General features: G+C 33.7%; 4 protein-coding genes across 7 annotated transcripts in view; 1 reads left to right on the forward strand and 3 right to left on the reverse strand.

The window, feature by feature from the left end:
• The window catches only part of sytl5 (synaptotagmin-like 5), a 31,246-nt gene extending 28,167 nt beyond the window's left edge, over window positions 1–3,079 (reverse strand). For both annotated transcript variants that reach the window (XM_051119922.1, XM_051119921.1), the window contains exon 1: window positions 2,935–3,079. The gene's annotated coding sequence lies outside the window, so the exon portion shown is untranslated. The remainder of the gene's footprint in view (window positions 1–2,934) is intronic.
• A 1,997-nt stretch (window positions 3,080–5,076) lies between these two features.
• On the reverse strand, window positions 5,077–8,415 carry asb11 (ankyrin repeat and SOCS box containing 11). The gene is made up of 7 exons (XM_051119852.1): window positions 8,280–8,415; window positions 6,647–6,726; window positions 6,052–6,159; window positions 5,803–5,953; window positions 5,590–5,724; window positions 5,276–5,461; window positions 5,077–5,201 (listed from the first exon to the last, which is right to left on the reverse strand). The coding sequence occupies exons 1-7, from the start codon at window positions 8,374–8,376 to the stop codon at window positions 5,077–5,079; spliced, it is 882 nt and encodes a 293-aa protein (XP_050975809.1). The 5' UTR covers window positions 8,377–8,415.
• A 3,395-nt stretch (window positions 8,416–11,810) lies between these two features.
• Window positions 11,811–18,706, reverse strand: piga (phosphatidylinositol glycan anchor biosynthesis, class A). 2 transcript variants are annotated; one of them, XM_051120096.1, is made up of 8 exons: window positions 18,656–18,706; window positions 18,491–18,527; window positions 17,491–17,834; window positions 16,967–17,399; window positions 15,617–15,749; window positions 15,395–15,527; window positions 13,825–14,031; window positions 11,811–13,308 (listed from the first exon to the last, which is right to left on the reverse strand). In XM_051120096.1, exons 3-8 carry the CDS (start codon window positions 17,785–17,787, stop codon window positions 13,051–13,053), a joined length of 1,461 nt encoding a protein of 486 aa, XP_050976053.1. In that variant the 5' UTR covers window positions 17,788–17,834; window positions 18,491–18,527; window positions 18,656–18,706; the 3' UTR covers window positions 11,811–13,050. The 2 variants fall into 2 exon arrangements, with proteins under 2 accessions (XP_050976053.1, XP_050976052.1); XM_051120095.1 differs by having other exon boundaries at window positions 18,491–18,696.
• Window positions 18,707–18,984: 278 nt separating this feature from the next.
• si:dkey-18p12.4 (SPRY_PRY_C-I_1 domain-containing protein) lies at window positions 18,985–22,674 on the forward strand. Of its 2 annotated transcripts, XM_051118530.1 has the most exons (11): window positions 18,985–19,093; window positions 19,362–19,486; window positions 19,659–19,703; window positions 19,808–19,903; window positions 20,006–20,140; window positions 20,347–20,448; window positions 20,550–20,684; window positions 20,980–21,031; window positions 21,185–21,208; window positions 21,337–21,363; window positions 21,446–22,673. In XM_051118530.1, the coding sequence occupies exons 1-11, from the start codon at window positions 19,078–19,080 to the stop codon at window positions 21,970–21,972; spliced, it is 1,284 nt and encodes a 427-aa protein (XP_050974487.1). In that variant the 5' UTR covers window positions 18,985–19,077; the 3' UTR covers window positions 21,973–22,673. The 2 variants fall into 2 exon arrangements, with proteins under 2 accessions (XP_050974487.1, XP_050974486.1); XM_051118529.1 differs by having other exon boundaries at window positions 20,980–21,208; window positions 21,446–22,674.
• Window positions 22,675–27,129: the final 4,455 nt, after the last annotated feature.

The following is a 27,129-nucleotide window of genomic DNA, read 5'->3' on the forward strand; positions in this document are numbered from 1 at the left end:
AGAGAAAAGCATCATTACATCACATAATAAAAGAGTTTTTGTTTTCGATTTGATTTATTTCGTTAAGTAATAATTTTGAGCTTTCTGTATGTATATTTATCATGTCTGTGCGGTTTGTATTCGCTGAGTTTCGATTTATTTTTGTGAAGCGCTCCAGTTGAGACAACAGAAAGCGCATAATGATTGTTTTATAAAGGCAATACTCTACCTTTATGAGCAAAAATGACGGAATAATTAAACTGTTTCCACTGAAAGAAATGTGATTAGTGATCGCGCTGGCGCCTCCGTGTCCTGTAAGCAGCTTTAGCTTCCACTCTCCACACAAACCATTGGGTATGTGCCTAATAGCGCACATTTATCCATGTTTAACATTGAAACTAACATTGCTTTATACTTTAACTCTTTTAGGCCTATATCTATAGGCCTAAAAGGCAAGGATTATTACATGACTGAGTTCGTCTCTATTTCTTACGACGGTTTAAGCCTATATGTGACTCCGACATGAGGCTAATGATGACATGTAGGCAAAAGAGAGAGAATTAAATTCAGCGTTTTCATTTCCAACATGTGCTCATTTATAGCAGTATATTATTTAATTCAGGCAGGACTTGAATTATTTTACATCACTGTAAGTTCGTCTAGTACGAGCCAAGCTGCATAAACTAGTTACATATGTATCACATCTAATATGAACATTAATGGCTGTTATATTAAATAAAGTTGCCAGCAAAGCAAGAAAGTAGGCTATGCTTTACCTTTACACGCCGTTGTTGTCGGGTCTCCCCTCAGGCGCGCTGCATGCGCGCAATTCTCAAAACGTTTATCGGTGAACCGGATATTACAAAACCGATAACCGATTATGGTAAAATGCTTAAATATCGGGAAAAATATCGGTAAATCGATATATCGGTCGATCTCTAGTTCAAATACTTCTATTGTTGCATATTCATATCTGCATAATTTTATCAATATTACAATATTAACAAAGCTCTCTAAAACCATCTTTTAAATGCAGAAATGTAATATATACAGTTGAAGTCAAAACTTTGCATATACGTGCAAAATATTAATTATTATACCAAAATAAGAGGGATGCATGTTATTTTTATTTAGTACTGACCTGAATAAGATATTTTATATAAAATATGTTTACATATAGTCCACAAAAGAAATTAACAGTTGAATTTATAAAAATGACCCTGTTCAAAAGTTTACATAGACTTGATTCTTAATACTGTGTTCGTACCTGAATGATCCACAGCTGGGGGTTTTGTTGTTTATTTGTTTGTTTGTTCATAGTTGTTCATAAGTTTTTACCTGGTTAAATAAAGGACATGAATAAGTCCCTTGTTTGTCCTAAACAGTTAAACTGCCCGCTCTTCTTCAGAAAAATCCTTTAGGTCGCACAGATTCTTTGGTTTTTCAGCATTTTTGTGTATTTGAACCCTTTCCAACAATGACTGTATGATTTTGAGATCCATCTTTTCACACTGAGGACAACTGAGGGACTCATAGGGACGTAAAAAAAAGCACTATGCTATTTATAGCTCTATACTCATATTGTATGGTAACAATTGTCACATTAGTGTCTACTTTTATTTCTTCTAAGGAGTTTCAGTGTCCTGAGCTATGAAAGAGTATGAACATCTGAGCAATACAACGTTCGCCTGACCAGTCAAACCGATGTGCTGTTCCTCCAGCTGCCTCTTATCTTGATTATGTCTCACTCGGGTATAAATAGCTAATGCTTCAGAAAACCAGAAGTTTTTACTGTATGTTGTTGGCCATTGTGCACGAAAGATGACACATCACATCTTAAACAGCGTACTATCAGTATGTGACAAGGCTAAAATGCTAAGAGGTGTTTTTTCCATCACCTCTGTGATAAGCAAATAATTAAATCTGTGAATCCCTTGCATTCTTCTACTCCCGTGAGCAGCCACGGAGTTGAATCTGTACACTAGAAGGAAATCTGTTCTGGTTCTCAGTGTGATTATCACAGTAACAGCTTTAACAAAAAATGTGTTTGTAAATATTAAAGGGGTGGAAAAAACCAAATTAGATAATTTACAAGCAACAACTTACTACTGGGCAAGTCTGCCATTCATGACGTCATAATAGCTCTAGATACTAAATCATACTCAAAGATAAACACAGCACACGCCTGGCAAGTGCGTAAAGCTGTGTAAACATGTTAAAGAGCATCTTGCGGACTACAGAAATCATCTCTGTGCAAAGGTGTTTTGGCTAGGATTATATGTTAGTTATCCTCATATATGTAATTGCAAAAAGGCTTGAATTCTTTTGAAAAGTTTTATTGTTTTAAAATTAAATAGGCTAAATTAATAAATTCTATCCATTTGTGAATTATGCTACAAAAATATCTTAATACTTTCTCAATAGCAGTCATGTGAATGGGACACAAAGACATTTTGTCCCCAAGACTTTAAGGCATTTATCCACACAGAAATTGACTTTCAAAAATAAACCTACCCTATTAATATTCACTGGAGTAAAAAGTGGGACAACTAGCCTCATATAATATGTGCAATAAACACCACCGGGGTGGCACTTTTGAACTTTAACAAAAATTGCTTGTACAAAAATATGAATACGACTTCAGGCTACCTCGATAAATACAAGAAACGCTCTGCTGCATTGCACCTGTTCAAACACCTGGTGAGACGACATTACATGTAATGCCACAAACAGCGTTAAAACAGGCTTGTTTGTCAGGGAATATCCTCTGACACTGACTTTTGTGGGGTTTAGGTTGTTTAAGATGATGTAACCGATGTAGAAAGAAAATACAGACAGTTGAAGAGGAGACAGAATGGGAACGCTGAAGTTCCTGCGTCCATCTCACCGTAAAGCCGCGTTTATTCCCTCAACCCGCATACATGAAACACACCAAGAGATAAACTGATGTCCTACCTGCCGCAGTGTTCGCTCATGAATATCCCGTGAACTGCAGTCCTGTTACATGCTCATGAGCAGCTTTGGAGTGCTGTGTTCATTGCAGCCCGAGCTCCGAGCGCAAGGCAAACCCCCCCACGCACTCGCCGCTTGAGATGTTCATGGCGTGGGCGGAGTTTACGCTCCCACGGATTCCCCGTGACCGCGTACACACACACACACACACAGTCTTCTTCGCGTCTGCATCATAGGAGTGCCATATTCTCTCTCTCAAACGCTGTGCAACTGAGACTGGAGAGGGAATATCCTCAGCATATTTCTCAGCATATGTTGAGTCAGATACATAGAGAGATAGACAGAGAGACAGTCAGTCAATCAGACTTTTTTATTTTAATTTTAATTTTAATATATGTTATAATTTTAATAGCCTCTATTTTCTGTCACCGTTTGTTATTTTGTATTGAAGCTATATTGTATTAAAAAAAAAACTAGCATAAAGCACTTATAAACTGAAAACAGGTAGAATCTAAAGCCATTTATAGAGTCTGTGATTTATCATAATCTATCCTATAAAATTACATGAAGGAAAAAACATTTAAATCTCACTTATATTACAAAGCTGCCACCTGCTGGTTAGTTCAGGCAATGCTCGTCTACAGAGGTAACAGACATTTAAAATAGTCTGTTGAGTATAGTAATACCAGAAAATCTTGACCTTGTGGGGACATTTTTTGGTCCTTATGCTAAAGCAAGCTTATAAATAATACGTATACATACACTTCTATTGTTGCATATTCGTATCTGCATCATTTCATTAATGTTAAAACTTTCCAAAAGCATATTTTAAATGCATAATATACACTACCAGTCAAAAGTTTTTGAACAGTAAGATTTTTTAATGTTTTTAAAAATCTTTAAAGAAAAAAAAAAATCCAAAGGTCAGCATTTATCTGAAATGAAAAGCTTTTGTAAAATTATACACTATACCATTCAAAGTCTGTATTTTTTTTCCTTGGGAAATTAATACTTTTATCTAGCAAGGATGCTTTAAATTGATCAAAAATGATAATAAAGACAATTATAGTGTTACAAAAGATTTCTATTTTAGATAAATGTTGCTCTTCTAAACTTTCTATTCATCAAAGAAATCTAAAAAAAAAATCTACTCAGCTGTTTTCAACATAATAATAATAATAATAATAATAATAATAATAATAAATGTTTTTGAGCAGCAAATCAGAATATTAGAATGATTTCTGAAGGATCATGTGACTGGAATAATGATGGAATAAATTACATTTTAAAATTTAATCAAATAGAAAACAGTTATTTTAAATAGTAAAAATATTTCAAAATTTTACTGTTTTTGCTGTACTTTGGATCAAATAAATGCAGGCTTGCTGAGCAGAAGAGAATTCTTTAAAAAACATCAAAAATCTTACTGTTCAACTTTTGGTAGTGTATCAATTAAAGGATTTACTTAAATCGCCTTCTCAGGTTTTTACTTCACCCAATTATCCCATGTCTCCAGTTACAGGAAAAATCTCAAAAGTTTCAAAAACTTAAGATTTGTCAAGATATGCTTTCAGGACAGAAATTTCAATAAACTCAAACAATTAAAAAAAAAAAAAACATTAAAAAAGTACTCATATTGTGTGTTAACAATGGTCATATTAGCGTCTAATTTTACTTCTTCTAAGGAGTTTTGGAAGGAACATCTGATACTTAAATTAAACATAAATAAGCTATGAGACATTTTTGGTCCCCATGCTGAAACAAGCTTATAAATAATACAGAACAATTTTTGAAAATCTAAAATAGCTGAAAGTTTTGTGTGAGGTGCAGTTTCAGGGGTAGGGTTCGGGATAAAAAACACAGTTTGTACAATATGAAAATCATTACGTCTATTAAATATCCCCATAAAACATGGAAACCCAATGTGTGTGTGTTCATGTGTTTGTACCGATACAGTCATACATTCATTTCAACAAAAGAATAAGTTTTGAATGTATAAAAATATTTATTACAAATCAAAAAAGGCTACACTTTTACAAAAAAGATTATTTACAAATAAAAATGTGTACAAAGTGTCATTCAAAAAGAACAAGATTACTACATGAATCGTGTTTGGACACTACACAGGGAATGTTTATGTGTGTTTTAATGAAAGAGAAGATAATTGTGCAGGATATGTGGTAAAGAAAGCATTTTGGTTTTGTTTAGTCCTTTTTGTCCCAGGGAACGCCGAATGCACCATCTGCACAGCTGAGACAGAGAGCATGTACCTGCAGAACCAAATCAAAATCAGTATTGCAGCACACAGGGGCACACACAGTCTTTAGATCCTGTTTATATTTACCTGTAGTCTGCAAGAGATTTTTAATGCTCTGATCTGTAGTCAACTCCAGAGGTTTTTTTCCTTCAGAGTTCTTTGATGTCCGATCAGCCCCGTGCTCTAACAATAGCTCCACCTCCTTTGCCCCGCCCACCCTGGTTGCAGCATGTAAAGGTGTGTCAAGACCCCGCCCACATTGCACATCAGCACCTAGAGGAAGACAAAAAGCAGTGTTAAAAACTCTATGTATGTAAATGTAAAAAACAAGAATTATATTTCTGTAATAGCCCTAAAAATGTATTTATTAACCCATTAGGAGTGGTTTGTGTGATTCTGACCTGAGGTCAGCAGGATCTGTACACATTCCGTTGCCTTTGATTCACACGCACAGTACAGTGGTGTTCCTATGCTGGGAACCTCCATGTCCACATTCACACCATTGGACAGCAGCAGTTCAACGCATGCTGTGTGACCTAAGACATGTACATATAGACATCCAGTTACTAATATTCCAATATTTGCAGTGCATTCACATAAATCATCACACATACCTCTCTTTGCTGCTTCATGGAGAGGTGAGCTCTGCAGATGAGCTGGATGGTGCACAGAGCTGTACATCAGAATGAGACTGACCAGGGCAGGGTTTCCACTACAGCATGCACTGAAGAGGGGAGTGGCTCCATCTAAAGTGACAGCGTTGGCCTGAATGCATATATGTTATCCATTAATACATGTTTATGCAGAGACAATGAGCAAAATAAAGGCAGATACTGTAAATAAAGAGAAAGGTATATACATACATCAGCACCATGCTCCAGGAGAAGTTTTGCACAGGTAAAGTGGCCTCCAACACATGCTTCATGCAGTGGTGTGATTCCATCTAATGTAGCTATTCCCACATTGTAGCCCTGTACACATGCAAATAAGGACAATTCACTTTCTTCATTCATAAAAGGAACCATTTGGTTCATACATATAACAGTCCCAGAAAGTACCACTTGGACTGATTTTAGATGATGATTTAGTGTGATGATACATGTATAAGTGTGGTTTAAGCATCCAAATGCTTTATTTAGCTATCTACCTTATTCTTCAATGCGCAAGTAAGCCTATGGGCAAGACTTCACGATTCATTAGCAGTAATAACGAGAAGAACAACAACGTGCAGTAAATGGTAAAACTGTTTGTTCTACAAACCAGTGTGCTCATAATTAAGATAATACATTAAAGTAACATCATAAGACACACCAATTAGCAATATCAAGCAGCAAAACATACTGTTTGTACAGCTAAAAATAGCTGGATGCGGATGAGACTGGAAGCCAGACTCATAAAACGGGAAAATAAGTGGATTAAATTTGAAGAATGTTACGCCAGCGTTTCTTCTATCAGTACCTGTGAAAGGAGTCTTCGCATTGGCAGCAATCTTCCTTGCAAAGCAGCATCGTGTAGAGGTGTTCTGTCATCCCAGCAACCTAATAAAGGAGTGATACAAACATTTAAATGGATATTTAAATGAGGACATGCCATTTAGCCTGCACTTTTGTTGTTTTCATATAAATTGAAAATAATGTACACAATCAGTCAAAAGTTTTTGAACAGTAAGATTTTTAATGTTTTTTAAAGAAGTCTTTTCTGCTCACCAAGCCTGCATTTATTTGGTACAAACAGTAAAAATGTTGAAACATAAATAATGTATAACTAAATATAAAAATAACTGTTTTCCATTTGAATGTATTTTAAAATGTATTTTATTCCTGTGATTTTAAAGTTAAATTTTTAGCATCATTTCTCCAGTCACATGATCCTTCAGGAATCATTCTAATATCCTGCTGCTTAAAAAAACATTTATTATTATTATGTCGAAAACAGCTGAGTAGAATTTTTTCAGGTTTCTTTGACGTTTAGAAAATGCATAAGAACAACATTTATCTAAATTAGAAATCTTTTGTAACATTATAAATGTCTTTATCATCACTTTTAATCAATTTAAAGCATCCTTGCTAAATACAAGTAATAATTTCTATTATTTCTTTACCGGAAAAAAAATTAATTAATTAAAAATTATACTGACTCAACCTTTGAATGGCATAGTGTATATAAAAGCTTTTATTTCAGATAAATGCTGAAGTTTGGATCTTTCTATTCATCAAAAAATCCTAAAAAAAGTAGTCAAATGTTTTAAATATTAAATATTGATAATAACAATAATAATAAATGTTTCTTGAACACAAGTCAGCATATTAGAATGATTTCTAAAGGATCATGTGACACTGAAGACTGGAGTAATGATGCTGAAAATGTAGATTTGATCACAGGAATAAATAATTTTTTTAAAATATATTCTAGTAGAAATCAGTTATTTTATATAGTTAAAAAAAAAACTAAATGTTACTAATTTTGCTATACTTTGGATCAAACAAATGCAGCCTTGGTGAGCAGAAGAGACTAATTAAAAAAACATTAAAAATCTTACTGCTTAAAACTTTTTGACTGGTAGTGTATATGTACAGACAAAACCATTCCTTTCTCCTAAAAAACACTTTTTGCATTTTACATGGATAATTTACCCAAAAATTAATATTTCCTATTATTAACTCAAGTTGTTCCAAACCAAACTATTAATGGTAGCCATTGACTTCCATAGTATTTTTTCCATACCATAGATGTTAATGGTTACCGTAAACTGTTTGGTTACTAACATTCTTCAAAATATCTTCTTTCATGTTTAACAGAACTCATACAGGTTTGGAACAACTTTTTTCAAACCTAATAATATTTTCATTTTGGGGTAAACTATCCCTTTAAAATAAGTATTTCTTCCCCAACACTGACTTGATGCTGCTCTCATGATACATGTATTATACTCCAGTGGTGAAAATTCAGTGGGTATCACAACAATTTAATACTTTAGTGTAAAAAACGCAATAAAATTAGGAGCTTGGTCCTTGTGTTAAACGTTGTATGTTTGACTACTAAAAACATTCAGGAAGAGAAAAAACAGCAGAGGTAGAGGATGAAAACTTACCTGTCATTAGTGTATTACACACTTGTCCTCCATACAAGTGAAACCTGTGATCCCATGGCTTACTCCAGATGCTCATTTCATCATGAACCAAAGCCATCTTTAAACTTCACAAGAACACAACTCAGAGACCTTGCAGAAAGAGAACAACTGAGATAATGGAGCACAGAGAAACTCTTCAGAGGAGTTTATATGGCCTTCAGAGAAACAAGAACCCCCCTTGGCAAGAATGCACCTCCCACTGATATGTGCTTGCACCCCCATCTCCTCAAATTTGAGAGGTGAGAATCCCCCGCATAAACACACCCCCTCAAAATAAGTCAAAAGAGGTAGAGAAGCTAAAATATAGTAAAAAAACATACACATACAAAGGCACTTTAACCAGTTTCAGATAACAAATTAATAAAATAAATTAAACTTTCATTACAGTAAGACAATAAGTTCCTCTTAAAATTACCAGTTTTGATATACAACCTAAAAACAGATATGATTTTGCATATACAGTAAGCGAGACTTTAAATTTTGTTTTAAAAAGAAAATGAGCTATGAACCAAAGCCAATGTAAGTGCAAATGTAATTGGTGATACAGTATCTGCCACTCCAGCAAAACATAATTTACATGCAGTGTTATGCAGGAACAGGACCATTCTAGCTGGATAGGGAGGCTATTGAATGTGCATGCGTGTGAAAGCAGTCCGAACGGGCGATAAGTGTGTGTTAACGGCTCTTGGTTTTAGCCTTGAATGGTTGAGGGTGTGTATTATCTGCCCTGTTTGGGTGTTAGCATAAGATTCCTGATCCCGAGAGACCCTGACGATTATCTACAACAAAAACAACCACTTTACCATAATATACCACACTTATACTCAACAGCTGCACATTTAGAGTAAAATTTTACATACAGTTGAGGTCAAAATTTTGCATATATCTGCAATATATATATATATATATATATATATTATATTACCAAAATACAAGGGATCATATGCATGTTATTTTTTATTTAGTACTGACCTGAATAAGATATTTCACATAAAAGATGTTTACATATAGTCCACAAAAGAGAATAATAGCTGAATTTATAAAAATGTCCCCATTCAAAAGTTTACATACGCTTGATTCTTAATACTGTGTCATTACCTGAATGACCCACAGCTGTGTGTGTTTTTTTTGTGAAGTGATAGTTGTTCATGAGTCCCTTGTTTGTCCTGACAGTTAAACTGCCCGCTGTTCTTCAGAAAAATCTTTCAGGTGCAACAAATTCTTTGGTTTTTCAGCATTTTTCTGTATTTGAACCCTTTCCAACAATGACTGTATGATTTTGAGATCCATCTTTTCACACTGAGGACAACTGAGGGACAGCTCAGGTTCAAACGCTCACAGATACTCCAGAAGGAAAAACTATGTATTAAGAGCCAGAGGTGTAAACTTTTCAACAGGATGAAGATGTGTACATTTTTCTTATGTTGCCTAAATGTCATATTTTTTCACTTAGTACTGCCCTTCAGAAGCTACAGAAGATATTTACATAAATATATGTAACTCAGTTGTTGTTGTTTGCCGTGTCGGAAAGTAAAAAAACAAGATCTTCGGTCTTTATCAAGGTTTAAAACGTTGACAACTTTAGGAATGTGTGCGTCATTTATGTACATGTGCCTAAACAACAGTTTGTATGTGTATGTGTTTTTAACTGCACAGACACGGTATTACTCAGCTAGCAACAAAAATATTATGTGTGTTTGTGTGAGTGGGTGGGTGAGTGTTATGTGTGTGTGTGCATGTTTTGGGGGGCAGCGTATAAAAAATTGCACGTTCATTTAGCATTCATTTTATGTCGTGCAGAACATATGAAACAGTGCACTGTGTGTGTACATACACACACACACACACGTTTGTTTTTGTGAATTGTGGGGACTTTCCATAGACTTATAGTTTTTAGTTTTAGTTTTTTCTATAGTTTTTATACTGACCAAACGATATTGTCTATCCCCTAACCCAACCCTAACCCTAAACCTAGCCCTCACAGAAAACATGTTTGCATCGTTACACTTTTAGAAAAACATCATTTACTATTTTTAATAATTTTTTAACATTGTGGGGACCACAGGCCGGTTTCAAATGTCCCCACAATGTAGCAAAAACAAGTACACACACACACACACACACACAATATATATATATATATATATATATATATGATAATTCAGCTGTTCATTCAACTGCTCAGACTTTATGATAGTTGGAACATATGTCTTGTTAAACACTATCAGTCAAAAGATTTTGAACAGTAAGATTTTTTATGCTTTTTAAAGAAGTCTCTTCTGCTCACCAAGCCTGCATTTATTTGATCCAAAGTACAGCAAAAACAGTAACATTTATAGATATTTTCACTATTTAAAATAACTCTTTTCTATTTGAAACAGTTTTCTATATTTCAGTAAAAATTTAATTTATTTCTGTGATTTCAAATGTGACTTTTTAGCATTACTCCAGTTACATGATCCTTCAGAAATCATTCTAATATTCTGATTTGCTGCTAAAACATTTTTTATTATTATTATTATTATTTTGAAAACAGCTGAGTAGATCTTTTTTTCAGGTTTCTTTGATGAATAGAAAGTTCAGAAGAACAGCATCAACTGATCTCTGGATCTTTCTATTTATGAAAGAATCCTGAAAAAAAATGCACCCAACTGCTTTAAATATTGATAATAATAACAATTAAAATGTTTTTTTTTTTTGAGCAGCAAATTAGCATATTATAATGATTTCTGAATGATCATGTGACACTGAAGACTGGAGTAATGATTCTGAAAATGTATCTTTGATTACAGGAATAAATTACACTTTAAATATTTAAATATTCAAATAGAAAGCGGTTATTTTAAATAGTAAAAACCTTTCACAATATTACTGCTTCTGCTATATTTTGGCTCAAATAAATGCAGACTTGGTGAGCAGAAGAGACTTCTTTAAAAACCAATAAAAATCTTACTGTTCAGAAACTTTTGAATGGTAGTGTATATATATATTTTTTTTTTTACAATTTTAAATGTAATTATTTTGTAAAATAATAAATATTAAAATACCCAAATAAAGCAATGGATGACTATTTTTAATTCATATTTAAGTATGTGGAGAACCCGGACACATTTCATATTAAGTTGTAATGAACAAGGCCTGAAGGTCAATGTCATGTTACTTATATAATCTATCAAAGGAAGCAACCTCTATTTAGCCTATGCATGTGTAGTCTACTGTATATAGAGAACTGTTGATTCTGTCATTCAAATGTTAACATGATGAGTGGAACACATCTTTAAAAAAATAACATAAGTGACAATTATACAATACCGACTTTTACAATAATTTTACATACATTTACAATACTAAAATTGAACTGTTCCCTTTAAATTTGATACGTTTAAAATTTGCCATGGGTAGGTCAAAATTGATCGTAATAAATGTGAAATTATCTCATTACATAAAGGAACAAGGTATGGTTAAAAGTTTTTATTAACAATTAGCCTAATGTAGTCAATGCAAGCATATTACCAAATCAGCTCTGTATATTAGACATAATAAATATATTAGAATTAAGCTGTGCCATTTTAGCCTAGACATCCTTTACAAAAATAAGAAAACATGTATTAGTAAAACAAAGGACAATAACCTATTATTTTAAATAGATCCAAGAAAATGCCATAACTTGCTTCCACATACTTCCGGGTTTCCCGGTACAGGGATTGGGGAATCACAAAGTGACGTAAAAAAAAAAAACACTCAGAATGGGTTGATTTTTGCAGAGCTCATTTTTGACAAGGTAAAAAGGGTGTTGTTTTACACAACCATTTTTAACCAAAGTATATTATAGACTTTTCATTAAGACCCTAAAGAATCATATCAGCTTGTGGAAAATGGGCATCCGATGACCCCTTTGAATGTATATTATTGTGTGGACAAAATCCTAAAAGCACTGACCAATATATTCATATAAATAATAAAAGAATGTGTACTTATGGAATGTTAATAAAGTTTATTGTAGATTGTGTCAAAAAAAATAACTCAAATTCCCACTTTTTTCAGGTAGTATGAACTTTTGTGCATTATAATCATGTTCACAATACTCACAGAGAAGGTCGATATAAAACAGGTGTGATAAACAAATCAAGTATGAAAAGTAAAGTCTAGTCCCTAAAATTTAGTCCCTAAATCAAATGTGCTGCATATGAACCAAAAAAAGTTCAAATACATTCACACCATTATCCAAAGTCAGCCAATTAAAACCAGCAATTTAAGTAAGAACTGGCTTAAAGAGAAACAAGCACTGTCAGATGAAATAAATTAACACAAATTAATTTATGTTATTTTGAATCACATCTACACCATACAGATATGCTGTGAGACAAAAAAAGTAAGCTGGCAAAATGTAAATACAAAAATGTAAGTTTGTCATTTATCTTGAATGTAGACATTTAAAGATATTTGGGGAACAATATTAAAAAGTTTAAACTATTATCTGGTGGGGGTTTAGTTGAAGGCAGCTATTCAATGTGCAAAAGCAAGAGTGGCTGACGATAGCTTTTAAAAGCTTTCTCTTTACCTGAGGTCTCTTTACACATGAATGTAAACAGTAGTCTGCACATGTTTTGATGTACCATAGTACGCTATAACGTACCGGTACTACAGTTTTAGTTCAGTTCATTACTTGCATCCTTCTCCTCCCACATAAAGTTCATCATGAGACTAATGCGAATTTATGTTAGATCCTTAGTCAGGACACAGCTGGGTTTTGTGTTTTACTTTTCTTCTTATTAAGCTGCTGCCCTATGTGGCTGTGAGGGCCTGATAAGTCTATAGCAACATCAATCAGATGATCTGGGCAGAGCCACTGCAGGAAAAGCAGGAAGAGGAAGTTGATGACTGCAACAAAGGAGAAAATGGAGCCTGCCACCGAACCACAGTGGGACTGCAGTCTATGCAATCGATCAGACAATGGCAAAACGGGCTCCCTGCACACCCGATTATACACCTGAAACAAACACAGAAAGAGTGGGCATGTACAATTATGGTAATAACATTTAATAATAAAACACACTACCATTTTAATTTTTTTTTTAAATAAATACTCTAAAAGAATATTTCTATATAATACTTATAATAAACTTCTTTTGAATTTTCTATTAATCTAAGAATCAAGGTTTCCTGCACAAAGAGAAAATAGGCAGCACAACTGCTTATAACATTAATAAACAATACTATTTCTCCAGTACTAAATCAGCATATTAGAATGATTAATGGACCGTGCGACACTAAAGACTGGAGTAATGGCTGTTCAAAATTCACATTTGAAATCACAGGAATAAATTATATTTTAAAATATATTAAAAAATAGAAAAGAGTTATTTTAATTGTAATAATAATTCACAATATTACTGTGAGCATTAAACACGTTTCATAAACGTAATAAAAAAAATCCTACCAATTCCAAACTTTTGAAAGGTAGTGTACATCCAACAAATAATTCAAGCATGTTATTAAAACTCACCTTTTCTGTGCGCTCGGCAACGTTTCTCCAAGTGTACAGTGTTCGGACCTTGCGGTGGACGGTGGCAGGGGAAGCCACATTTCTTGTGCGTATTTTTGCAATTACAGTTTCCAAGCCATCACAAAGTGAATGAACTGATGGTTCACACAGAGTCACCAACTCATCTGGCAGGACTTCAGGTATACCTCCAACACGCGTGGTCACCACCTGTACACACGCACTCACACAAATCGGTGGTTATTTAGATTTGATCGCTGATGAACATTTATGAATCAGGACTCAATAATAAGAATGGCATGTAGGCCAGGGGTATTTTTCTTTTTGAAAAAAAGTAATATTATGAAATATTATTGCAATTTAAAATAACAGTTTTAATTTTAATATAATTTTAATTTTAATATACTTTGTGATCCAAAGCTGAATTTTCATCAGCCATTACTACTCCAGTCTTCAGTGTCACATGATCCTTCAGAAATCATTATAATATGCTGATTTATTATTAATGTTGGAAACAGTTGTGCTGCTTAATAGTTTTTTGGAACCTGTGATACTATTTTCAGGATTATTTGATAAAAAAAACAAAAAACAAAAAACAAAAAACTGCATTTATTCAAAATAAAAAAAATTCTAATAATATAAGTCTTTATTATCACTTTTTTATCAATTTAACACATGCTTACTAAATAAAAGTATTATTGTCTTTCAAAGAAAAAAATTATTAACCTCAAACTTTGAACGGTAGTGTATGTTGTTACAAAAATTTCTATTTTATATAAATGCTGTTCTTTTTAATCTTTTATTCATCAAAGAATCCTGAAAAACCAGCACAACTGTTTCCAACATTGATAATAAATCAGCATATTAGAATGATTTCTGAAGGATCATGTGACACTATATTGAAATAGTGGTATTCTGTTTAAAATTGCAATAATATTTCACAGTATTGCGTTTTTTTTCTGTATTTTTAATCAAATAAACGCAGCCTTGATAAGCAGAAAATACTTTAAAAACATTAAATATCTTTATACACTAAAACATATTTACACTGTAACATAATTAATATTTTTATTTAGCAAGGATGCTTTAAATTGATCAAAAATGATGATAAAGACATTTATAATGTTACAAAATATTTCTATTTCAGATAAATATTGTTCTTCTGATCTTTCTATTCATCAAAGAAACCTGAAAAAATTATACTCAGCTGTTTTCAACATAATAATAATAATAATAATAATAATAATAATAATAAATGTCTTTTGAGCAGCAAATGAGAATATTAGAATTATTTCAGCAGGATCATGTGACTGGAGTAATGATGCTAAAAATCAGCTTTGAAATCACAGGATTAAGTTACATTTTAAAATATATATAAAAAAAAAAACAGTTATCTGGTGCAGGCTTGGTAAGCAAAACAGGCTTCTTTAAAAACATTAAAAACATGAACTACTAGTCTGACTGGGCCAAAAATCTTTGCTGTTGAGCCCTGTAATAATTACACATACTTTTCATCCAAGGAAACCACATATGTACTCGCATACATATTCATAGAAAAAAAAACACCACATACCTGCAGTCCACAGCTGGCTCCCTCCACTATAGCCATACAGAAGGCCTCCGTGAGAGAAGTGTTGAGAAAGATATGACCCTGAACAAGAACATCCCTCACATCTTTATGATCCAGAGCTCCCAGCAGACGAACCCTTTATATACATAAAAATAACAGAAAGTAAAGAAATTATACACAAACTCACATCTAGAGATCCTTTCTCATGCCCACTGGCTTTCTTACCTATCATGAAGCTGATATTTCTCTCGAACCTCTTCCAGGATAATTCTTTTGGGTCCCTCTCCACCAATCAGAAAGCAGAGATCTGGATGCTTTCCACATAGCTCAGGAATGATTCCACTTAGTAAATCAATTCCTGCAAAACAACCAGCCAACAAATCACAGGGTCAATGAGATGATGCTATTTTTTGGCCTGGATGTGTTTTCCTTTGCTCAAAAATTAATTAAAAAGCAATTCACACATAGAATGCAAATTTTCACCTGTTCAAGCACTGTTTTCATTTCTAAAATGAATTCATAATAATTCATTATTAATCATTCATTTAATAAAAAATATTTGTATAAATTTGGAGGTAAAAAAAATCAAGGTGATAGCAAAACTCTCCTGATATCAAAATTTAAAACTGCCTAAAAATGAAATTCTTGAAAAGAAAACCTTACTAAGTTGCTTGACATTAGCTTTTATTATTACTGTTTTTAAAATATACATATTTATTAATTAAAAAATCTTGACATTTTTATTCTTATTATTTATTTTCTTTTTTTTCCCTAAAATCAGATTTTATTTTTTACTTTGATTTACTCTTACATACACTACCGTTCAAAAGTTTGGGGTCAGTACATTTTTATTGTTTCTTTTTTTTTTTTTTTTTTTTATGAAATTAATACTTTTATTCACCAAGGATGTATTAAGTTAATAATTAAAAGTTTATTAAAAGTTAATAATAAATAATTTACATTGTTATAAAATATTTATATTTTGAATAAACACTGTACTTTTTAAACTTGTTATTCATGAAAGAATCCTGAAAAAAAAATTACAGGTTCCAAAAAATATTTGGCAGCACAACTGTTGATATTATCCAACATTGATCATTCTAATAATAAATCCGCATATTAGAATGATTTCTGAAGGATCATGTGACACTTAAGACTCGAGTAACAGCTGATAAAAATTCAGCTTTTCATCACAGGAATAAATTCTTTTTTAAAGTATGTTAAAATAAAAAACATTATTTTATATTGTAAAAACATTTTGCAATATTACTGTTTTTTTTTTTTTTTTAAATCAAATAAATGCAGCCTCGATGAGCGTAAGAGACTACTTTAAAGACTATTACAAGTCTTACTGACCCCAAACTTTTGAACGGTAGTGTATATTCAAGGTGTAAAGAAAATGTTAATTCATTTACTTGATAGTTACTTCACATTACATTTTTAGAATCATTAAATTAAACTTTTCTTGAAATTGACAAAAAAAATTTTCGAAGATTGTCATTGCCCCCCGAACATAACTTGAATATACCAATACACTATTCTATAATGCAAATAAAAACTCCATGCTCTACCTACCTTTCCTGTAAACCAGCCGACTGATGACCACAATTGTGATCTTGCTGTCGTCACGGCGACAGGGGTCAGGGGTGAAGTCAGTGGGGTCGACAGCATTGGGGATGACAGAGACGATTTCAGGGTCAAGAGCAGCTCGCAGTACAGTGTTTTCTTTACTAGTGTATGACACACACACAATGTGATTGGTATCACACAGAGAGACAGTCAGCAGCTTATTGGTCAGTACAGAGCTCAGGTCCGCAAATCCAAAGAGAGAGTGATCTGTAAATACAGTGTTGAGTCCCATAGTCTTGGCGTGAAACAGAGCATCATGGGCCATTGCGGAGAAGGAGCTGTGAGCGTGAACAATTGTGATGCGTTCGCGCACAAACACGCACCGGAGTAGCGGCAAACTGTGGAAGCAGGTGGTTGCCGTGGACTGATTATACATAACCTGAAATGAAAACATGCATGAGATGTGTGTGATAAGTTTAATGTGTATAATATGAGCTGTTTAAAATAATATAATACATTGTAAAACACACCTGTAGTGGTAGGTAATACACCTTCAAGCCATTTGTCAGGTAGCGAATCCCACGGCGGTCTCCATACGCATGTGTTGCGATGACAACCTTGTGGCCGTTCTCTATGAGGCACTGTGAGAGCTGATAGATGTGACTCTCCACACCACCCATGTTTGGGTAGAAAAAGTCAGACACCATACAAATCCTGTGCTTCATGCCCTGCTCATGATCAGCGTGCCGGTGTGTGCTGGAGGAGTGTGTGTCCAAAGATGAAGGTGTTTTAGGTGCATGAGTGTGACCTCTCCTCCTGTGGCCCATGGTGTAATGAAATCTTCAGTGCTCTCTCATATAAAAGACACATGCACCTGCAAACACACTTTACATTATTACATGTCATGCTACTTTGATAACAAGATTATGTTATGTCACAATATGAATTGAACATTGCATGCTACTTTGCTGCACAAGACACGCATCACATCTCAGTCACAAAATTACAATGTTTCACTGAATTCATGTCCATCATATTGCAAAGAACGCGTATATCCCACATTTACTGTGCATTTTACTATTACCGTATATTCTATAGACTGATTTTGATTGACGCTAGCTGACTGTTTTCACCTGTATGCACTGCAATTGTATAGTAGATACTGTATTTTGTAGATACTGTACCAAACCACTGCATTGTTATGAAGCATAACTTCTCTACGCTTGTTATTATGGTGATAAATAAAGTGATTTCATTTTATTTAGTATACACATAAAATACAGACACATTCTAGAACTGTGGACCCTGAACTGTACAGACATCCAAATGTATACAAGGATAAATGTTGAAGGATTATAAAATTATTTATTGATCGTCTTTACTGATGAACTGAACTTTACCGTAAACACCTGTTATACAAATAGCAGTCTACCGAGTTTGAAATATATTTAACTGACGCGAATAACGCAGTTTAGTACATTAATACTAGGTAATATTTGCATTAAATCAAATAAAATGAAAAACACTCACCCAGTCAATCACTGGCTGCTCAATAAACAGACCGAATCTGGAACAAATGAATGAAAACAGATTCTGGATGTGTGTCTGCTCTGAGTGTATCTTTAGCACATTTCAAACTCGTTAATTCGTTAGCTAATATATTAACATTTTGGTAATATATTAACATTTCTGTACCACAGAAGCAATACACCGACATGTCAAACGTTACTTCCGTGTTGGAGTTTTTCTTCGTGATGTAAACCTATGTCATGCAACAGAAAGTGCTGCCTTCTAGAGGACCGGATGACAAAGGCAGTATTTTATATTTATTTTAAAAAGTTCACTTTCCCAATAACGCCAACATTTTAACTACCAGTAGCATAGAAAGTACATGATAATAACAGAATGCTGAAGCATGTAACAGATACTGAAAAGTGGTGGCTGAGCTTTGCAAGATATACAGCCAACAAATACCAGTAGCAGTTTCACTTTAACAAGGCGGTGTCCCGATATATATATCTAGTCTACAGAACAACAGTTCCGCTTCTTTTGACTGCAGTGACAGTCAAGAATGTGTACAACACAAGAGTTTTTATTGGATTACAGTGTACATAAAAATGGCATTTGCAGCAGGTATGTATTTTTAATTTCTTCAAATAAACAATAATAATAATAAAAAAAATCTACCTGCTTTCACAACATTGTTTATTTACAATGTTCTTAAATGTATTATTGTTTGGCAGGAATTTGAAGTAGTGCTCCAAATGACTTCAACCTTATTAATGTGTTCATGCAACTTGAATCTTTCACCACTGTGCCATTATTATAATAGTTCTGTTTAAATTTTTGTAGACTATATGTGCATCTGCTAAATTCACAAAAATATTTATCACTGTTGCAGAAAATCAAGGTACTCTAATTACCTTAAGTGAAGGTAGTCTCCAGGGTCCACACACAAAGAGGGATGTAAGCGTAGCTGTATCATACCCATTTATTAAGCCAGATCTGAAGGCTGATCCACAGCGGGTAATGTGATGACATCAGACATCTTGAAAGTTCACTCGTTATGCTAAAAAAATAGCATAAATAAGCATAAGTTTGCAGAATAAGCATTGTTTGACACTGTATTGCTGCTTAGTATTCATCATGTAGTAGGTTTGTTTGTTTGTTTATTTGCTTTCTTTATCTTTCTTCGTAGAACATTGTTAAAATAATAAAGTATGCTGGGAATGTCTTTCACCAGGTAAACATGCATATAAAGTATTGGTAATAATATTTACTATACATTATTAATATTATTAATTATTAATAAGATTAATATATCTCTATAATAAAATCTTCTTTTAGTGGATCAGAGGTGTTCAGCAGAATGATGACTTACGTCTTGATGAGTCAAAGTACATAATCAGAGAACTGGCTGCTGAACTAGACAGAGTTGTACAGGTAAACATGTTTTGCGATATTATTGAGTTTAATTTGATTAATTTAATCTGTGTCTTTTCTGAGTTAAACTGAAGTTTCAAATGATCTGCATTATGTCCACAGTCAAAGATATTAGTGTCACAAAAGCTTAAAAATAAAGGGACTACAGAAGAACAGGAAGAAGAACAGCAATATTATATTTTGCAATGGGCTGAAGATGTCGAAAACATACAGACAAAACAAACAGACCAGGAAGAGGTTTGGATTCACTTATGTTATGAGTTTTACAGAGATTTTTGTGATAACGTGTCCTAACCAGATACCACACACACAACACAACAACACAAGTTAAAACATGGTGGTATTGGGAAAATTCTGAATTAGACCTAACCCTAATCAATGTCATTTCACAACAATCGTCAATAGTGCTTTCTCTTTTGTTTCTTGACTTTTGTTTACTGTAGAAACAGCAGACGACTTCTGAGCAGTTGTCAAAAGAAATTCAATTGACAAAAGCCAAAAAAATCTTGTCTGAGTTGTTCTGGCAATTGAAAGACATGAAACAGGTTTGTGCTTGCATGTTTACAAAGATCAGCAGGATAAGGCATGTTCCTGTCACGCACAGGATTAAATCCGATATCTTAGGTTTCATTCTCTCTTTGACTAGAACTCAGTACGTCCAAATGGGGAATGGGAAGAAACATTGAGGGATCTCCACAAAGAGTGGAAGCAGGGAGAGTCCAGCATACTTCCAGTAATGGACTGCATGATGTGGACAGTACTACAGTCAAAAAGCTCTGAGGTGAAGGACAGAAATTTTGATCATATAAAGAATATAACTGAGACAGTAGTCCATTGCTTTTCAATCATTGTTTCTTTTCTAACTGAACATATGATCTAAATTATTTCAACCAATACTGTAAACAAAAATGAAAAGTAAAGTAAGGTAAAAAGCCTTTATTCTAAGACAGGGCTAAAGATACCCTCACAAATAATTTTTTGTATTTTGCAACAGGATCAAGTTTTCATTTTTGATATTTTGTTCCCATCACAATCACAAATAATGGAAAATAAAATGTTTCTCTTTTGAATGTAAGGATTCAGTCCCCAGACAGTGGGTGAAGAGTAAGCAGAGATCCAAAAACACAGGTGAAGATTGCTTTGGTCTTTCCCGCAGAGAATTTACATGCAGAATACATGTCCCAGAGAATGATTATAGAAACTGCATTCAATATATGTGTAAAGGGTTATGTCAAATCGTTTTTTTTTTTTGTTGTTGTTGTCTTTTCTTCTCTTCTGTAGTTGGATTATGCATTCCTAACCCAGGTATTTTCTGGGACTCGCTGTCCTTCATTAAATTATGGCTTCACTTTTAATTGTCTTTTAATTTTTTGGTAAAATAGAAAATAAATATTTAATTCAGGCTTAATTAAATGTTACTTTCATTTTTGCAGTTTGGAATTGGATAACAAGATCAACAGGTAAAGCTCAACTGATATAACTTTTATAATCAAGAGACATATGTAAATATTCTATAAATTCCTTTTGTCTTTGTTCTTGAAGCGGATGTAGTTCTGGACCCAAACACAGCCAATCCAGATCTCCTAGTCTCTGAAGATGGAAAATATTTGAGAGCAAAAAAATATGGTCATGAATCCTGGAAAGAGTTCCAAATAAAGCGATCTAAATTTGATGGCTGGACTTGTGTCCAAGCTAAAGAGGGTTATAACACAGGTCATCATTACTGGGAGGTAGATGTGAGGAAGAAACATGAATGGCGAGTGGGAGTTGTGAAGGAATCTGCTCTTCGGAATGGCTATGTTACAATGAACACAAAAGCAGGATACTGGAATCTGCGCCTGCAACTAGGAACTTTGATGGCTTTGACTGAACCAGTGACGAAACTCAACCTGCTAAAACCATCTAAAATTGGAGTTTATCTGAACTTAGAAGAGGGCCATGTGTCCTTCTATGATGCAGAGAAAAGGAGACATATCTACACCTTTAACACAGAGTGTACTGGAAAGGAAAACATTTACCCAATGTTTGGCACTGTTGAGACAGACAGAGCGTTGATGATTTCATCATAAAATGTATTTCAGTTTAATACATACCTCATGATCCTTACTTCACGTACAGGATTAGTGTTTAGTATATGTGAATGTAAATTATTTGTAGCTGCAATGTTTATTTTATTTTTGGGCAGAATATGCAAAATTATTGAAAGTAAATATATAAATATATAGTTATTTATATATGTAATTATGCATACATCTAATATTAATAGAATAAATCGATTCAAATACTGTATACCATATAACAAAACAAGCCTCTGTTATTTCACTGACTGTAAGTTTTAAAATTCAGAGTTTACAATGCATTTCTGCATATTAACAAAATAATTCATTTTTGTTCAATAAATATACTGTTGTTAAAATATGTTAATATAAAACATATATTTTAAAATACAGAAACAAAACCATTTTAATATGTAAAGATTCTGAAAGCATTGAAGGAGATCCCATAGTAATTTAATAACAACAAATTATATTTTATGATTAAAAGCATGTTTTTAAATATGATTTTAAATATGATTTCATTCTAAACTTGGTGATTATCTCTAAGATGGACACCCAACATAATATACGATGAATATATGATTTACCATGTCAACAAATGGAAAAGTCAGCCATCTATTAATTATCATGTTAATTATTGTGCCTTTTAGCCCCAACAGCAAGGGTGCCTTTTACCCAATTCCCAGTTTTGATTCCCAGTTTCGATTCCAATGTGTAAATAAAAGATGATATCAAGCATATTTATTCTGTTACTATTTTGCTAAACATTTAGTTGCAGCTGAATACCATGAACAAAAATCAACAGGCTACACTGTAAAAAACAATTTGCTGAGTCAACTTAAAATAATTTGTAACCTGGCTGCCTTAAAATTTTAAGTTTAGTCAACTCAAAAAAAGTTTATTCAACTTGAAATGTTAAATTATACTAAGTGACAACTTAGATATTTGAGTTGAATCAACTTAAAATTTTAAGGCAGCTGGGTTACTTACCCATCTGTTAAGTTTAGCAAACACAAATATCTAAGTTGTTACTTAGTACAACTTAACATTTCAAGTTGACTAAACTTATTGTAGTTGACTGAACTTAAAATTTTAAGGCAGCGGGTAACAAATTATTTTAAGCTGACTCAACAAATTGTGTTTTTCATTTTTTACAGTGTACAGTGTACAAGATTCAATTAAGAGCTGTTTGCAAAATAGAGCTGCGCGATTCTTTATGAATTGGGTGGATGCTGTTGTTTTTTAAAAATGGAAGTTGTGGTTCTCTTACGATTCTGAGGAAAAAAACATTACGTAACTAAACAAAATCACATGTAGGCCTAATTTATTGAGTGAATGATTCAGTGAATCACTCAAGTTTTAATTGGTTAATTACTGGATGAATCAGTGTTTTTGAATGAATGATCAAAGACGAACACATTATTTACAGCCCCCTTTCGCCTCCTACTGGCATAACGACATAATCGATAAATCTTTAAAGGGGTCATCGGATGCAAAGTTCACTTTTACATGTTGTTTGAACATTAATGTGTGTTGCCAGTGTATGTACACATCTACCCTATAATGATAAAAATCCATATGTACGCATCTACCCTATAATGATAAAAATCAATGCAGTGGTTTTAATTAATCTGTAAAAATAATATCCCCCTTTTCAAATCGAGCCATTATCAGATGTGGCACCACATCGAAAGAGGCCACTCCCACGATAGTTGATTGACATGAGCGTCTTACCTCAGACCCGCCTAAATCAGCTGTAACAGGGATGTAAATTAGACAAGAATATCTCCAATTTAGCGATTGAGGTGTTGCTGGATGTAATAATGAACATAGTGGTCGTTATTTACTCCCGACATCTGAGCTGCTGAAGATGCAGTGGATTACGTTTGTGTAGGGAATGCGCCTCCCGATCTACATATATCCGTCTATGTTCGTGCAAATCATTCGTGATCCAGCTTCACTTACAGCAGAAGTGAGTATAAGGGTTTTTTTATGAATCTTTTGCCTTTCCTAATAACATGCTAGTTAGCAAGTTTAGTGGCTAAACGCGGCTAAATGCATCTAAAGTAAACAGGCTCGTCACTCCACAGAGAGAGGGGCGGGGCGAGCAGAGCCCATTAACATTTAAAGCAACCTCGACCAGAACAGGATGATTTTTGCAGAGCTGATTTTGGCAAGGTAAAAAAGGTGTTATTTACACTACCACTGAGAAATTTTAACCAAAGCATGTTATAGACTTCTCATTAAGACCCTAAAGAATCATATCAACTTGTGGAAAATGGCCATCCGGTGACCGCTTTAACATTATTTGGAATGCCAAATTATCTTTCAAAAGGACGATTTACTCTGTTTTGATCTCTACCATACATATCAGAGTTTATATCTGGACTATGAACTTTTATCCCAGTACTTCTGTGATTATTTGAAAGTTTGTAACTCAGAAATAATGAACTGTAGTTGAAAAGACTGTGAAACTGTTCATATACATCATTCATATAGCCTACATGATAGTGGCTCTCTTTAGGTCAGCGACAGCATGAACGCAGATTTGAATGTTCAAATCACACTAGTATAGGAATTGATAGGCGGAAACAAAATTTTAATCTCACAAGAAGTATCCGATTCCTGACCTTAAGTATCCGATTCTGGAATCTGAATCGATTCCCAAACCTAATCCCCCCAGGAGTGGACGTCCCAGCAAATTCACCTCAAGATCAGACCGTGTAACTCTCAGAGAAATGGCAGACAACCCAAGTATAGTATGTTTGGAAGGCTTGCTAGAAGAAAGCCTCTTATATCTAAAAAAAAACATGGCACCATGGTTTAGGTTTGCAAAATTGCATCTGGACAAACCATAAGACATCTAGAACAATGTCCATTGAAGAGACGAGACCAGAGTAGATATATCAGCATATTCGTTTGGTTCATTTGCATATCAGGACAAAACACCTCATACTAAAAGTCACACATGCTGGTGGAGGGCTGATGATCTGGGGCTTGTTTTGTAGCCACAGGACCTGGGCACTTCACAGTCATTGAGTTGACCATGAACTCCTACGTACATCAAAGTTTTCTGGAGTCTAATGTGAGGAAATCCATCTGACAGCTAAAGTTAGGAAAAATTGGGTCATGCAGACAATGTTCCCAAGCACATCAGCAAATCTACAACAGAACGTCCGAAAAGAAAATAATCAAGACGTTGCAATAGCCCAGTCAAAGTCTGTACCTCATCCTGACTGAAATGCTTTAGCGAGAGCTGTGCATAAACAAATGCCCACAAAACTTAATAAACTGGAGAACATTGTTAAGAGGAGTGGGCCTAAATTCCTTCAGAAAGATGTGAGAGACTGATAAAGTCATACAGAAAATGATTACTTCAAGTCATTGCTACTAAAAAAATAAAAATTAAAAATTAAATTAATAAAAAATAAAAAACACAATTTGTTGAGTCAGCTTAAAATAATTTGTTACCCTGCTGCCTTAAAATTTTAAGTTCAGTCAACTAAAATAAGTTTATTCAACTTGAAATGTTAAGTTGTACTAAGTAACAACTTAGATATTTGTGTTTGCTAAACTTAACAGATGGGTAAATAACCCAGCTGTTTTAAAATTTTAAGTTAATTCAACCCAAATATCTAAGTTGTCACTTTTAAGGCAGCCAGGTTACAAATTATTTTAAGTTGACTCAACAAATTGTTTTTCACAATGTGGATCTACAAGCAATTGAATTATTGGGTGTCCTAACTTTGTCCTAACGTTATTTTTGCTAAATAAATAATGACACGGTGTGCTGTTTGTGATGTTGTTCATCTAAGGTTTAATATAATTTTTATTACGTCCTAATTAGGGCTGCAACGATTAATCGCACACTGTCATGAGGCGCGTTTAGTCAATGAAGCCGGTACTTTGATTAGTAGTAAAGCTCCATCACGTGCGTTCAGCTGGAGCGGCAAGTAATACATCACTGACAAGCTACGCCAAAATCGCGCTCAAAATCGGATTCGATTTTGCGCGCGATTTGGCGTAGCTTGTCAGTGCTTTACGGCTCTGTGTATTACTTGCCGCTCCAGCTGAACGCACCTGATGGAGCTTTACTACTAATCAAAGTACCGGCTTCATTGACTAAACGCGCCTCACGACATCGTGCGATTAATCGTTGCAGCCCTAGTCCTAATACAGAAAAACATGGAATTTAGTAGGGTGTCCTAACTTTTTTACATGACTGTGTATATATATGTATATATATATATATATATATATATATATATATGTGTGTGTGTGTACACATAGTATACAAAAAGATATTGTAAATATTGAAGATTATATAAATGTTTATCCTCTTTTCACATTTAACAGTTACAGCACCTTAACATCAGTTAATAATCAATAATACGGTCTTTAGCATGTTGAAAATTCATTGTTAATTTGGGAGGTATAACATTAACATCACAAGAACAGGTTTCGGGTTCTCTTAATACACCATAAATTATATTTCTGTTACGGTTGTTTTTTTGTGTTGAGTGGATAACACACATAGTACATTAACATGCTTTTTAAAAGTTTGATGACAGTCTTAAAACAATAATTCGTAAAATCATGTAAATGCTTTTGAAAATATAAAACCAACACTGAGCAAGACATAAATTACCATACAGAAATAGCAACAACAAAAAATGGGAACAAAATGAATATGCTGACCAAAGCAATGATTGGTTTCTTTTGCGTCTCAAAGGTGAATTTTGCTGTAATAGAAGGATGTTGTCCTACAGTAACATACACATTTGATATTTTCCTGTAATGTAGGCAAACTGTAGATTAGTTTAAGGCTGCATTAGTTTGGGATTTATTTATTTTTTTGCTCTTAAATTTCACTGTGTTGAAAATGTGTCACACACTGAGCATCAAATGCTTGCTTTCCTTAAAAGTTATGTTTGTCTGTGTCTGCCTTTTTGCTGTGGGTATGTCTTTATGGAGCCTGCTTTGGGTAAGCCTCCATTTCTGCTTTGCATTTGTGACATTATGTTCTGCAGATTAGATCCTTGATAACGTTCTAAATAACATTTCCTGCTTCAGTTTTCACTTTCATTTTGCTAGTGGTGCAGATAGTTTTATTTGCTTTATAATTTTATTCATTATTAATTTTTATTCAACATGATTTGATGTTTTTCC

This window comes from Labeo rohita, chromosome 9 (assembly GCF_022985175.1).
Source record: "Labeo rohita strain BAU-BD-2019 chromosome 9, IGBB_LRoh.1.0, whole genome shotgun sequence".
NCBI lineage: Eukaryota > Metazoa > Chordata > Actinopteri > Cypriniformes > Cyprinidae > Labeo > Labeo rohita.

Excerpts from the sequence above, each read along its gene's own strand:
- si:dkey-18p12.4 (XM_051118529.1), top strand. Across the intron at positions 19,704-19,807 it reads CTGGGAATGTCTTTCACCAG|TGGATCAGAGGTGTTCAGCA; the intron begins GTAAACATGCAT and ends ATCTTCTTTTAG. Across the intron at positions 20,685-20,979 it reads TACAGTCAAAAAGCTCTGAG|GATTCAGTCCCCAGACAGTG; the intron begins GTGAAGGACAGA and ends TTTGAATGTAAG.
- asb11 (XM_051119852.1), bottom strand. The coding sequence starts at position 8,376 with ATGGCTTTGGTTCATGATGAAATGAGCATCTGGAGTAAGCCATGGGAT. Across the intron at positions 5,954-6,051 it reads TCCTGGAGCATGGTGCTGAT|GCCAACGCTGTCACTTTAGA; the intron begins GTATGTATATAC and ends ATATGCATTCAG. Across the intron at positions 5,462-5,589 it reads ACAGATCCTGCTGACCTCAG|GTGCTGATGTGCAATGTGGG; the intron begins GTCAGAATCACA and ends GTCTTCCTCTAG.
- piga (XM_051120096.1), bottom strand. The coding sequence starts at position 17,787 with ATGGGCCACAGGAGGAGAGGTCACACTCATGCACCTAAAACACCTTCA. Across the intron at positions 17,400-17,490 it reads TGTATTACCTACCACTACAG|GTTATGTATAATCAGTCCAC; the intron begins GTGTGTTTTACA and ends TTTTCATTTCAG. Across the intron at positions 14,032-15,394 it reads GAGCCAGCTGTGGACTGCAG|GTGGTGACCACGCGTGTTGG; the intron begins GTATGTGGTGTT and ends GCGTGTGTACAG.